The 15,119-nt window shown below is 30.0% G+C and overlaps 1 protein-coding gene across 2 annotated transcripts; it reads left to right on the top strand.

Annotated features, from left to right (window-relative positions):
• Positions 1–3,391: 3,391 nt before the first annotated feature.
• LOC107926909 (tetraspanin-10) lies at positions 3,392–6,773 on the top strand. 2 transcript variants are annotated; one of them, XM_016857856.2, is made up of 12 exons: positions 3,392–4,058; positions 4,406–4,518; positions 4,612–4,666; positions 4,770–4,825; positions 5,185–5,232; positions 5,416–5,464; positions 5,544–5,627; positions 5,699–5,766; positions 5,862–5,987; positions 6,073–6,148; positions 6,291–6,404; positions 6,488–6,773. In XM_016857856.2, the coding sequence occupies exons 1-11, from the start codon at positions 4,005–4,007 to the stop codon at positions 6,357–6,359; spliced, it is 798 nt and encodes a 265-aa protein (XP_016713345.1). In that variant the 5' UTR covers positions 3,392–4,004; the 3' UTR covers positions 6,360–6,404; positions 6,488–6,773. The 2 variants fall into 2 exon arrangements, with proteins under 2 accessions (XP_016713345.1, XP_016713344.1); XM_016857855.2 differs by having other exon boundaries at positions 3,562–4,058; positions 4,367–4,518.
• Positions 6,774–15,119: the final 8,346 nt, after the last annotated feature.

The following is a 15,119-nucleotide window of genomic DNA, read 5'->3' as shown; positions in this document are numbered from 1 at the left end:
TCCAACATCATCATTGTCTCTAGATTTCTCGCTCCTTCTAGTTGACCATATTGCCCTTGATTATCTTTTAAAATTCTAACCTTGAGCCATCATTTAATTTGGTAAAATTATAATTTAGTCCCTCATAATTCTTCACCTATTCAATTTGGTCCTAATCATCCATTTTCCTTGGTTCCTAGATCATTCCACCCTTAAAATATTTGCACTATTGGTCTTTAAATTTTTTCATATTTATACTTTAACCCCTCAAGTTTTGAATATTTATTCTTGTGCAACAAAACTTTTCACACTTTTACAATTTAGTCCTTTCCTGAATCAAGATATCATAATTTACTTCCCAATGTTGTCATAACTCAAAACTTCCCTTTTTATCACTTATTTCCTTATTTTTCTATATTAAGAATAATATCTTACTATAGAAATTTTCGGGGTATTACATGTCGTGAGTTACTCTATAAACATTATAAACATGATATCAGCATCGTGATTGGTAGAGGTGATCAAAATTCTATTCGACTTAAAAAAATAAAAAAAAGTTTAAATTTCGAGCTAACCGAATCAAATTAATCGAATCAACTTGAATTTTAAGTTTAATTTTCGAATACGAATAACTCGAATAATTCGAATATCAAACCCTTTTTACTTCCTTCCCCCCAACCCCCCTTAAACTCTTTTACTTTCCCTTCAAAAAATTTACTTTCCCCAAACTCCCAAAACTTTTTCCCTTTTTCTTTCCTCCCAAGACTTTTATTTCCTCTTCAAAACCTTTTTCCTTTACTTTCTCCCCAAAACTTTTAATTTCCCTAAACCCCGCCCCCAAAAAAACTTTTTTTTTTCAAATTTATGTATAATATTTATATTATTGAATTAAATTTCACATTTTGTACTATTTATATTATTGAATTGTTTAACCATGTTGAATATTTATCAATTTTTGTTACAGTTGAATTATTGATGATGCCATAAATTATTCGTGTTAAAATTTTCTGTTGATATCAATTTCACATTTTATCTTTAAAATAATTTTTATTAAAAAATCACGTTTTTTCATTTAATATTTTTTTTAAAATTTCAAAATACATGGTGACAAGAATCAGAAGATAATTGAAGCAACTAATTAAGCAAAAAAGCTAACACGTATATAAAAGATTAATAAATAAATTATGAGGGGATGAAAATTAATAACAATTTTGATTACGGTGGGTGGCAATGGTTACAAAGACCCAAAGTCATTTTTTTTTATTTAACTTGAACAAATATATTCGATTCAATTCAAGAAATTTTCAAATTGAGTTAATATGATAAAATAGGATTCGCCAACTCGATTAACTTGAAATTATTTCATTTGATTCAATTTAGTTCGGTTGAACGCTTACCCTAGCTACTAGGTTGTATCATTTGAGTGGGGTTTCTGAGCCTAACAATGGTAGTGTAAGGCCATGTCTTCCTTTACACCTTCTCGAAGTTGAATTTACACTACCTTCTCCTCCTTTTGTTTGTGACTTGTTATATCTTATAGTGTTGCACTTAGGCTGCTCATCCTATGTAAGAAACAAGACTTGGTGCCATTAGTACTCATGCTCCGGTACATGTGCTATGTGGAAGAAGCCGATTAAACCAAGTTTCCAAACTTGTTCAATGTGGCCATGAGGACTAAAAGCATATATTATATAGGAACAAATAGTTTATAAAAGGAAAGTAAGGCAATGAGAGAAATCAACATATGATATTTGTTAGCATAGTTTAAATTCATCAATCTTACACTATAGAGCCTCGCTCAATGAATGAATTTATTCAACAATTGTCCATATCACTTATCGACTAAAGTTCAATTTACCCTTACAACAATCATAATTGCAGCCCTAACAATGAACCCAATTGTTACAATCACTCACCCCAAGCAACTCACTTACAACAATGTTTAACTCTCTAATAAAATGCCTAACACAAAAAGTAAAGATAAACAAATAACAAGCCAAAAGCACTCTCACAAGCACACACAAATCAACGGCAATGCAACCTATTTATAGGTTGATACGATAGTTCTTTAATAGCTTTTTGATAATGTTTACATTCAATCAACCACTCATTCCATTCGAAATAAAATATACCAGCCAAGTAAAAATAATTAATTGTTTTAATCTAAGAATAATTTGTTGATAGAAAACTAAACAAGATGAAATGAGTAAAAAATATCAAGAAACTTGTTGCACTTATATTGTCGTAAATAGATGTCCAAACTGTTGTCTCAACAGTCTATCCAAACAAATGTTCAAATAAACAAAATGTTCCAACAAATAGTTCAAAGAAATATTCAAACCACGAATGTAGCTTTAATATTTTGGACAACTAAGGTCTCAACATATATTATTCTCATTTTTTAACATAACATTTATTTATTAAAATAAAATTTTTATAAATAAAATAAATTAAGCAAAAAAATCATGAAGAAGATTTTAGCAAATTCAACTTCCCCCACTTAACATTAACAACAACCATGTTCAAATTGAGTAAAAAAAGCTACAGGTCAAAAAGGATAAAAATTAATGTCTTTAGGTTATTGCCCAAAATAAGCTTATTGCGTTTGAGGTTGTGCTTGAGAGTGCACATGATTGGGGCTATATAGGTGAGGATGAGGTATTAGAGACTCAGTATGTTGAAGGCCATGCTAATAGCTCTGCAACCAATTCTTTGTTTGATGGCATGATGATGGAGGATGTTGAAATTGAGGAGTTCAAAGTAAAGGTTCTTGGAGCCGGTGGTTGTGAGTGAAGGCAGCTCCTAGTTCTCTGCAGATTTAACAAGGACTTAAGAACAATGCTAGATGTATAATAAATAAATTATTATTTATAAAATAAAATATAAAAAGAAGAAGAAGAAGAAATGTTTGAATTTGATTTAAGTCTAGTGAATTTTTTAATAAAATTATTTTATTATAAAATTATTATTTTAATAAATAAAGTTCAGGTTAGAAAAATGAATATTCATTTATTTATAATATTGTATGTATTTTTATTAAAAAAATAAGTTTTTAAATAAAATTTGTTTTTAAATTTTTAAAAATTAAGGACTAAATTGATAAAATTTATAAATAATAAAAGATTAAATTTTTTCTATTAATAGTTTAAGGATGAGTGGTATTTTAAATTTTGATATAAAAAAAAAGAAAGGGTAATATAGAACTTGAACCGTGATTTATATTACTACATAACAGGTCGGCAGTTTCTTTTTGCAAAAAAAAAGAAATAAATGGCAAAACAAGGAAGGTTTGAAGTCATAGCTGGATCGTCCTTAACGGCAATAAAGTCAGCCGTGACAAGGTTTTCCCTTTGAGTCTACGTTTCAGCTAAATTTGAATGCTAAGACGCCTTAATTGCTTCTACTTTCTTTCACGAACATTGACCCACTTTCTTATCTGTTCTGACAGCAAAATGCCACGCCACTCGCTATCCCAAATTTGTAATAATAATAATCTCCACACCATTGTTAAACTGGGTTTCTTACCACAAAAAGAAACATACGTCGTCGACCCTTCTTGTCTTACGCAATAATCTAAGTAAAACCTATCACTGTATGTATGCAATAATATCAGGGTGGTTTTGTTGGATATCGTCGTAAATCCTGATGATATAAGCAAAAAAAAGAAGCTTTGCTTTCTGTTATGTGGAACTGGAAAAAAACAAACATGAGGCATGTGAATGTATATTGACCAAAATACCCTTCTCTCGCCCTTCAGGCTTTCACGTTTCCCTTTCTACTTGCCTTGCTTCCCTTCTCTCTATCTTCTCTTGCAATGCAAGTGCCATATCTGAGTTCCTCAAGAAACTTCTAATACTTTCTTTTCATTTTATTTATATTTCCAAAAATCATTCTTTTCAAACTCTTGAATGCTTCCCCCCCCCAAAAAAAAAAAAATCTTCATCACCGCTTTCTTTGTTAGGTCCTTTTGTTTTTTGGGGGTATTTTTTGTTTGTAAAGCTTGTATCTTTTAAAGAAAAGTGAAAATGGGTATGGGAACAAGCAATTTTGTGATCAGATGGATCAACTTCCTTACTATGGTATGCCCTTCTTTTTGGGGTTTTTCTCTTGCTATGATATTATCACAAATGGGTTTGATTTTGTATTGTGGGTCACAATGTCAGCATTATTTCTGCTCTTTCGTTCTTAGATTGAAGTCTTTTTGGGTTTTCTCTTTAGTTTCTTGAACATTGAGCTGGTAGGCCAACTCAATGTATAGATTTGCAGAAAAGTTACTATTTTCTACCTGTTCTACCATAATCTGTTGCTTATTTAGATGGTTCTGCTTTAGTTCTTGTTCTTGTACAAGTAAAAGAGAAAACTTCGAAATTTTTTGCCTTGTTTGTAGGTCATTATATGTTTGTTGTGTATGCTTTTCAATGGGCAGCTTTTAGCTATTGCTGTTGCAATTTTTGGGGTATGGATGAGCACTCACCATGATGGATGTCGAAAATCCCTTACTCTTCCAGTTTTAGGGCTTGGTGGTTTCATTTTTTTAGTGTAAGTTTTTATCACTCTGTTGTTTATGATTACCCTAATTCCCTATCTCTGTATAGGGAACTTACAATTACAGTTGTTTTGTTCGAAATTTAGATCCATGATCGGGTTTCTGGGGGCGCTGAAGAAGAACGCAATACTATTGTGGATTGTATCCATATATAACTTTTGAGTTATTAAGAATTCTAGAAATTTTGTTGCTTCAGTTATCTCTTAATTTCCTTCTTGGGAATCCTTGACTCATTGGCTTGCAGTATTTGATATTGTTATGCATGATTCTGGTGGCGATCCTGGTATTCACGGTGTTGGCGTAAGTATTTTTAATTCAAGTAAACTTCATGTTCATATATGGTTATACAAAGATGTATAGATTTTTCGGGTTACTAGTGATCCCGGGAAAAAGCTTGTTGTGTCTTATAGCTAATGTGATTCTATTATCTTAAGTTCAGACTTCTCGAGCAACAAATGATTGCTGCATTACGCTATTTGTTTTCATTTAGGTCTTGATCTTTTCTTTTCCTTTTAATTTGTAAGGTTACCTTAGGTTATATGTTTCCATGGCACATTCCCATGCTTACTTTGTTTGCATCATTGAAGGCCTTCTTTTGTACTCCTTGTTTCACAAGAGCTTGCAAGTTATACGAATTGATTTTATGCCTTTTCTTGCAGTTTCATTATAACAAATAATGGATCTGGTCATAATGTGTCTGGCTTGAGGTATGGAAATATGCACTTCAATGGAAGATTTTTCTCATTGCCTCTATGTGCTGAATCCATTTTTTCTTCCATGGGTGTTTTCTTTGATACTTGCCTCGAAAAAATGTATCATTGTTGTTTTGCGATTTGGTTTAGTGAGGTTGGTTTATGACCCTAGTTTCTTTTATCTTCTTTGCTTATCAGATACAAGGAATATCAGCTTAAAGACTATAGTTCATGGTTTCTAAAGCAGGTGAGGCTTTCAATTTTATTGGCAACGTAACTTCCACTTTGTTTTGCCGTATTTAGCATTTGCCTTTGTTTTTTGTCAGCTGAATAATACCGATAATTGGAAGCGATTGAAGAGTTGTCTTGTGAAATCTGAGGATTGCAACAACCTAGCAAAACAATACAAGGTCTACTTTTTAACTCTCGAGGGGTACTTGTTCCCCTGAATCTATTCTAATGTTTCAAATCGGATTTTCAGACTCTTAAGCAGTATAAGATGGCAAAACTGACGCCTATTGAAGCTGGTTGCTGTCGACCCCCATCCGAGTAATTGTCTTTTTGTTCTTATTTTTCCGAGTTAGGCAGGCTCTATGCACTTGCACCTATATTTAATCATGTTTATCCATTTAACTTGGTCATAGATGTGGTTATCCCGTTGTCAATGCTTCATACTATGACTTGAGCTTTCATCCAGTTAGTTCTAATGAGGACTGCAAGCTTTACAAAAACTCTCGGGTTGTGAAATGCTATAATTGCGATTCTTGCAAGTAAGCATTTCGATATTCCTACATCCCATCTCATCTATTGCATACAGTTCTCACTACCATTTGCTGTCTTTTGATCGCCTCACAGGGCAGGAGTTGCACAATACATGAAAACCGAGTGGAGAGTCGTCGCAATCTTTAATTTGGCACTATTTGTCGTCTTGGTAAGATTCTCTTTTATTAATGTTTTTCCTACCATCTGCAGATCTCTTTCCTCAGTTGCATCAATGAAAAAAAATACCATTCAATTCGATTCCGTAGAGATTATTGTTAATTTGTTTGAGTGGTGTGGTTTTGCTATGGCAGTCGATTATATACTTTGTGGGATGTTGTGCAAGACGAAATGCCGGCCGGACAAGGCAGTGTAAAGTTTGAAAAAGTGATGAATCGTGGTTAAATTCACTCCATTATTGATTCTTGGTCAGTAAAATCAACTACCATTCTTTAAGATCCTTGTGTTTGTCTACTGTTTTCTTTCTTAATTAGAAATGTTTTGTTATTAGATTGAAGGAAAGAGATGTCTGATTTCAAGGGATTTGGAAGTTCATCAAAGCTTGGGCTTGTGGGCTCATATCAGAACTGAAGTGGTATGAGCCTACTGTGGAGTAAAAATTAATTAAGACTTAAATTAGATGAATTGGTACCCCCGGGGGGGGGAGTCATTGTTTTCAGATTTTATATTTAATTTAATCTTTTTATGGTTCAGTTCAGAATGTAAAAATTAATTAAAACATTGTACTCAGTGTGACACTTTGGCCATTCTTATTTCAAAAGAAAATTCATATTGCATAATCAGCTCATTTACACTTTAATGAAATTTGATATTTTGAATGGATTTTGTTTTGCTACACTTAATCGGACTATTAGCTTTTTCTTTAATCAACCTGAGATTTCCAGCACCAAATTGAATGAAGATTTGATAATAAGAAAGTAGGGAGAAAGTTTATTAATTCGGAAGGAAGGATTTTCTTCCTTGCTTTCTAAGTAACTCAAGGCACCAAAACATTTTGGAAATTTCAGCACAAGAAAGATGAAAAATAACATTTGCTATACTGTTGTTAACAACGCTGCAGTGGGAACCAAAAGTATTTCTAATAAACATAACTATTTATTTAAGCTTAATCTATCATGTACTCGTAAGGATAACCTCAATGTTTACATTCATTTACAAGTATAACCTCTCTAAGCCTTCGCATCCTGCTTGCGAGAGAAGCTTCCCTGTCTTTGGATCTTTTTTGCAAATAAAATCAATGGACACCTGATGGGAGACTCAAATATTCGAGTCATCTCTCATGTCATTCACACCAATCGAGTACACAAAATTCCAACAAGGGTGTTCTCCAATAAGAGAATAGAAGATTTGCTAAAATTCACCGATCGACTTGAAGCATTTTTGAACATCTAAAGAAGCTTCAAAGCTATAGAACAATTTTTTTAACAATCATTCCAAAGAAAAGGCAATCATCAGAAAAGATGTGAGTCAAAGAGGGGCAGCAGTAGTTAGTCTTGAAGCCTTTAAAATGCTTATTTTGAACATCCTTTTAGAAACAAAAATCAACCTTTAATGTGAGAATTGATGACTTTCAACTATTGTTTGCTTGAGGGGAAGTATGGTTTAAGTGTGGGGGGAGTTTGTTAGGTTGCATAATTTATATTTATTTTATGATGTTTTCTTTTGTATTTTATGGTTTAAATGTCTAATTTTTGGATTTTAATTTTCATGAAATAGGTAATAGAATTGAAGCAAAAAGAGTTTGAAGTTGATTTTTAAGATGATTTATGATTTGAAGAAGTTTGGAGCTTTCTAGCAAAGAAAAGTTCTGAAGCTCAAATGAGAAGAAAAGTTTGAACAATAAGCACCAGGGAACATAATGTAAGATAAATTTTTATTTAAGGTGCATTCCATTCCTTCTAACATATAAAGTGAGCACTAAGTTACCCAACACCTGTGGTTTAATGTTAAAATACAATTTTTTTTAAGGGTTTGTTTGTCTTTTCCAACCTTTATGCAAATTTTAACTTACAAATGCGCATTATTAGGATTAAAGTTAGGTCTGGTTGTTGGGTAATATGGATGTAATGTACATATAATAAAAATAATTATATGTTATTATTTATTATCATAAAAGGTTAGTCCAATTTAAAAGTGATCAAATATAATAGACTTTAATTATTAAATATGTGTAGACAAGGGTGAAATTATGAATATGATATTGGGGACCAAAATAATGTTTTAAAAGCTTGAGTAGCAAAAGAAAAAAATTGCTTAAAAATGACTTAAATTAAATAATTCATAACTAAAATGGACTAAAACTATTATTCCACCGCTTAACCGAGGGGAGACCATTGCCTGCCCCATTAACTATGCCAATGTGTGTAGATACTTATGTAACTAATTTTTAATTGATAATTGACTAATTAAAAATTAAAATTAATATGTAAAAATTATATATGAATATTATAGTATCCGAATTGCACATAAATTATATATTAATATTATGATGCCCCAATTATACTAAGGCATACATAAAATGAAAGTCATATGATTAGAATAATCATGTATGTCTTAGCATTTAATTATTGTTACGTGGATTAGTAGTCTAGTTTAAATAAACCTTGTTTATGTGTATATTTGGCTAAAATTGAGTCTCTCTAAGTTCCGGTACTATAGATGAAATGAATTTTAAACATTTCATTTTAATGTTATTTGTGAATAAAAAAAATTATCGAGGAAGTAAGAATAGATTAATTATGAGGAGTTTTGCTTGTAATTAAAACTAAATTAAAGAATATTAAAATTTATCTTTGTATCAATGTGGAATCAATTATATTAATTTTCATTTACAATTTTAGTTTTAGTTTTCAATTTTACAACCCATCTACTTTTTTTTAATTAAAAAATATAATCATTACTGATTATTATGAATATAACCCTAATCACTCTTACTAATCCTTCCACAAAGCTAGAGAGATAAACAATAGGATTTGTTGAAATTGGCATAGCCCCTGCTCCCATTGCTTATCTCCACATGCTATCTTTATGAGAGACACTTTAGGCAAAGTTTTCTTTCAATTTTGGTTATTTGCTTGTTAATGCATATTTTTCTTCCCTTTTTCTTAGCATATCACATGCTTAGGAGAAAAAGAAAAAAAAACTTTTTGGGCATGGACTTGGTAATTATTTTAATATTAGGGTTTGAATTCTTTTATCTAAATTAGAATCTAAATCTAATAATTATTCTCACATTAGGACTTGAATAATTTTTCGGTCTAAGTTAGTCTATTATATTTCTTTAAAAATCCTAAAGTTTAGACTCCACTGTGGGAACAATTATCCAGTTTAAGCTTTAATACAAGAACAATTGTCAAGTTTGATGATTAACTTGGACAAAAAAAATTTCAAACCCCAATATGAGAATAGTTGCCTAGTTGAGACACCGATATAGGAACAATAACTAAATTTAGGATTTAGTTTAGAAAAAAAAAGTTCAAGACTCTAATGTATAAATAATTATTAAGTTAAATATAATTGTATGTTCAAATTAGGATTGGACCACCTATTTAATGACGAATTAATTAGAAGCCCCATTAGGACCTAATATGGGAGAGCATCAACGACATTTTCCATCTAATTGCCTATTTAGAAACCAGCGCTACTAGGGAATGGCGTAGGGGTACATCCCTCTCTAGCTAAACAACACCTGACCCTCAGTAGATGGAGCGTGAAGAGAATATATAGCCTCTTTAAGTGTTCCCCATTGCATTTTGGTCCTCGGATGAGTAAATTAATCCTTTGAGAATAAATATTTATTTTTGGTGTTTTATATATTAGGTTCAATCCTTATATATATATATATTTATTTATTCAATTTAAAACTTAATTCTTTTAATTGGATCAGATCAGCATATTAATTATATAAAAGTAATTTGATTAAAAGACAAAAATGCAATCATATATAGACTTTATGATACTGTATCAATTATGAGTCCAAAGTGTATCATGCATAGATTAAAAAGTTTTAGAAGTTTACATAATACAATATTTCAAAGAAATGCAATAAGGGGAAATAACATTGTGTTGCATGGAATATTTTGTACTTTCGTTCCAATTTCAACACGCCATTAAAGAAAAAAAGATATTGAAGTAGTTATTTCCGAAATAGACTTGCTTTTAAGGGTTTGGTTATTCACTCAAGCTCAAAAATCTAGTAAAAATATTTGATCCGAAGAGTAGACATCGGCAAAAAAAAAATCTTTGTTTGAAATATTGGTTTGGCTCAGATTTGAACATTCAAAACTCAGGTCTAGTTCGACTCATTTTCTAATATATTATATTATGCTATTTTTATATATGTAGTTTATAACATAAAATTTATATTTATATTAATATAATATTATAATGTAAATATTAAATAAATGTTAAGTTGTTTACATGTAAAATTATTAAATTTTAAATTAAACATAAATATTTTACTTTTTTTTAAATAATACGAGAGTCTTAAAATGAACTTGAATTAATCATTTACAAATATATATATTATATATATATAGTTAGACTTGGACAAAATTTCAATGTCATATTTCAAGTTGGGTTAAGTTTGAACAAATAAATTTAGCTCAATTTATAAATAAGATTTTCTTTCCATTTGAATTCTCTCGATATTCAACAATTATATCGAATCTTCATTATATTCAAACTTGAGCCATGATAAACCTTTAGACGAGAAAACTCTCTCTTAATATTATAATTTTAATCCATAAAATTGGAAGCAGAGAAGCTACTTATAAAGAAGATGAAACTGATGACAATTATTGTATAGCACACTACCTAATTATCATACACTTCCTCAAATTCGAATCCCATAAAAATTTTCCATTTCTCTTTCCAGGAAAATTATCAGCAGTGGAGCAATAACATCTTTGTCAGCTGATGCTGTGACTACGACTTTCGACTATCACTTTATATTCCCCCTCTAAACCAAAAGTGTGCAATATCATAAAACAAACAAGCTTGGCATTAAATATGTATTCCAATTATAAAGCTTTGATCTTAACTCTTTTTTCATCACTAATCTTTTCTGCATAAATCGATCTGCCAGTACTCATATCATTGAAACAAGCTTCAAAAAATGGAGCCCATGATAGCAATATGTCTACATAAAACCCCTCCTATCTTATACAAAGTTAACCCTACTGGACCACCCTATAATTATTTGATGACTAGCCTTTCTAGATGCAACTGAAAAAAAATGCAAAATACCTTGAGAAAGTAGTTCCATTTCATGAAGAAAACTATTATGAACATCTCCATGTTCATTCAAGCATCAATAATTGATCTTCACAAACCCAAATTGGGATTAAGATTTTATCCAAATTTAACCCTTTTCTATTGCTTTTTTATCTTTCACAATCTTAAGCTTTTAAAGGCATCCTAAAAGCAACCATATCTCCATTACAAAGTTGGGTCAGAGGTTACTAGTTTCATACTGATGTGGCAGGGAGTAATTAATAAGAGAATGGCAGATTTAGACAAAGTTTGAAGGGTATTTCCGTCATTATACAAAGCTGAATTTATTGCTAGATTTTGACAACGTCTTTCACCATTGGTTGCTGCTTAATGCTTTGATCTCGTATCAATATAGACCTACTACCTGCCTCTTTATGAGGTGCATAAACTCAATTCCACAAACTTCATCTTCTGCCCTTTCTTCTTGATTAAAATCATGAGAATAAGGAATCCCAAATTCTCATTTTTGTTGTTTATTATTATCATTATACTCTCTTCCACCATCGCCTTCTCAAGTTGCCGATACATCCATAGGACCCTAAGTAATGAAGATGAACAACCAAGCAAGACAGATTTCTTCGCATGGCACTTCCCTACAAAGTCGTCTGAGGAATCTAAAGCAGAAAAGAGTCGACCAATTCATGAAGTTTCCTATCGAACAGTTCCAGGAGGACCAAACCCACTTCACAATTGATTAAGTCTTTTTTTTGTTGTTGTTGCAGATTTTTGGCTGCTTGATTGTAGTGCAGGCTTTTTTTTCTGCCCCCGCCCCCCCTCTCTCTCTCTCTTCGTGATAGTTATGTATATAGTAGATACAGTTTGACAGTAAGCATGCAATTGTTCTATATTTCAGAAACTTTGATTCTCAAAGAAGTTTAAGTCATGGAATGTAAATAGGTGTATCTTTTTTTTAAGGAAGATGCACTGATACAAGGTGGTTAAATGGATGAATGTATATTATTTTTGTAGAATGATGTTGTTCTCCAATTAATAATTACAGGCAAGGATGTGTTTTTTGCAGTCTGGATTAAAATTGAGATCGACAGATGAACTACTGAAAATATTGAGTTGATTGTGCATCCTTTTTGCTAAGCTCATTATTTTTGGAATTTTTACTCTGTATGCAAAGTATTATCCTTTAACGTATCTGGTTTTGTTCATAATAAGAGTTTTTTTTTCTTTTAATTTTGTCAAAAACCTGAGTGCTTGACCTGAAAGGAAAGCAAAAATGTTTCGTCGACTGCTTAATTAAGGCACTTGTAGATGTGAATGCTACTACTCTCGAAAATAACTGGATTTATTCTTTTATTGTCTGCATTATGAATGGTTGGACAAATGGGGTTCTTCTTTCAAAACAATAATAAATATCTATACAGTTTTTAGTAGTTTGGTTTTTTTTTTATTTTTTTATTTCATACTATTATTAATCTTAAAAGAAAATTAAATCGCTTAGTGAAGACTAAAACATTAGTTTTTTTAGCGATATTAAGGTGGCAACTTTTGTGACAATACATTAGTACTCGTTCAATTATAAGTGAGTCTTTGTTTTGATCACTTAATTAAAAAAAAATTATAATTTGATCACTATTGTATTTGAAATTATTATCTTTTGTCACCAAATTGTTAAGTGGTTACCAGTGACACCTTTTTAGAGAATATATTAATAATTTTAGCCCTTAACTTTTATACTTTTTGTTTATTTAACCCTAATTTTATATAGAAGTTATTTAAAAAAAATAGAAATATCATTTAAAAAAAATTTAGAAAAGTCCATATAAAAATTCATGTTATTTTCTAATTATTGCAACAATAAATTTCAAGATTACCATTAAATCATGAAAATAGATAATAATAAAAAAGACTAAATTAATTTTAATCCCTTAACATAATATTCATATGGTATAAAGGTTAAATATAAAAAAAAAAACTAACGATCATTCAAGAAAACTCAAGATTCTATTATAGTAAAGCTTAAGATTATTTAATATTGAGACATAAGAATGAAAATGGTCATTCAATAAAATCCGATAATAAATTAAAAATAGAACAAAACTAAACTAGTAATATCTTCAAGTCGAGTTTTATGCTATTGAAGAATTTTTAAAACTAATATTACAAAGGCTTATAAAACTAACTCTGATACCATTTTTTAGACAAATAAAAATACAAAATAAACACAATATTTTCTTTTTTCAAACTCATTTCAAAATTTAAAATCATTTAAATTAATTTTCAAAACCAAATTGATTTTGAATAGTTTTCTTTTACTTTTCTTACAATGGAAAATAATTTTTCACTTTAACTGAAATTTTGATCTATTTTCATTTTAATTTTTAAAATTTTCTATGTATTCTTATATTTTGTATATTTTTCTTATTCTTTTAAAAAAATAATTTTAATTTTTATCATTTATATAGAATTATGGTCAAATAGACATAAAATATAAAATTTGATGACTAAAATTGTCACTATACCAACTAAAAAAGTATCATTGTTGGCTACTTAATGGTTGAATGATAAAAAAAAAAACAATTTCAAAAAAGTTATTGACCAAATTGTAGCTTTTTTTATTTAAGTATACCAAAACGAAAACTTACATATTATTGAGTGACTAATAGTATAGTTTACCTTAAAATTAAATTAAATTATATAAAAAATCAAATGTAATTAAATTAAAATTGAAAAAAAATTCAGACTCTCACTCCTACGATTCTTTCTTCTCTTTTAATGCTTTTTTTTAATCCTCTTATCATTTTTTTCTATTCACCCTTTTCTCATAATTTCATGCTTTATATGAATTTTTTTATTATTATTATAGAAGTTGACTCAACATTAACATAAAGTAATAAAAAAGATGAAGAAATTTGTTTTTTAAAAAATAATACTCAAAATAGAATTAAAATTTAGGTTTAGAAACGAAAAAGAAGCTCGCCGGAATCTGGGTTTTGTCATCAAAAACAGGATTTGGATAAGGTTTTCAACATATTCTTGAATTTTCCATTATCAAAGTTCTTGGGTGACGAACAAATAGATGAGCATTTTCTAAATTAAAAAGAATTAAGAAACTAATATTTAACTTTTTTTGTTTTTATCACAAAATGATTAGGTAAGATATTCTTTTAACAACTAAGGTAATTTGAATAACATAATATAATTTCGGTACTACTTGAGGAAAAAATAGTTTAAATACCACTTTAAATAACGGAATATACTATAAATACCACTTTGTGACAAAAAAAAATTTTAGGTACCAATTTCAGAAAAATGAGTATAACTCATGTACCATTTTTTGAAAATTTATATCCATAAATAAGAGTAATCATATTGAATTGTCTAACTGAAGTTGTTTTCATAAATAAGATAATTGTTGAAGAAAGAGACGCATAAAGTACCTGCTCCCATGATGTCCTGTCACGAACTATTTTGACTGGAACAAGAAGATTGAACTCCAAAACGAAAGCATTTAAAGCTTGTCTTGAAGCACAACTTTCCTGGGGTTTTAAAATTATACAGAGAAGCGAAGTTGAATGGTCACTCATTGACCAATGGGCAAAACAAGGGATGGGTCATAAGATTAAGCAGACAACTTTAAATATGAGAAGAAACGAACCCCCGGATATTACCCTAAACTATCATCACTACTTTGAAATATATGTACCAACATGCTGAGGCATACGACTCACCCACTTGTATCTGATCCGAACTTAAATTACTACCAGATTATCAGTGGATACAGTACTGCTTTCAGGTATAATAAAGTGCATGTCCTATTGCAATAACGTGCAACCAGTAGGCTTTCCATTTTAGAAATTTTGAGTTCAAAGTTTCAAAGCATGCAAGTCAAACAA

This window comes from Gossypium hirsutum, chromosome A08 (assembly GCF_007990345.1).
Source record: "Gossypium hirsutum isolate 1008001.06 chromosome A08, Gossypium_hirsutum_v2.1, whole genome shotgun sequence".
NCBI lineage: Eukaryota > Viridiplantae > Streptophyta > Magnoliopsida > Malvales > Malvaceae > Gossypium > Gossypium hirsutum.
This window is presented reverse-complemented; position numbering and strand designations above follow the sequence as displayed.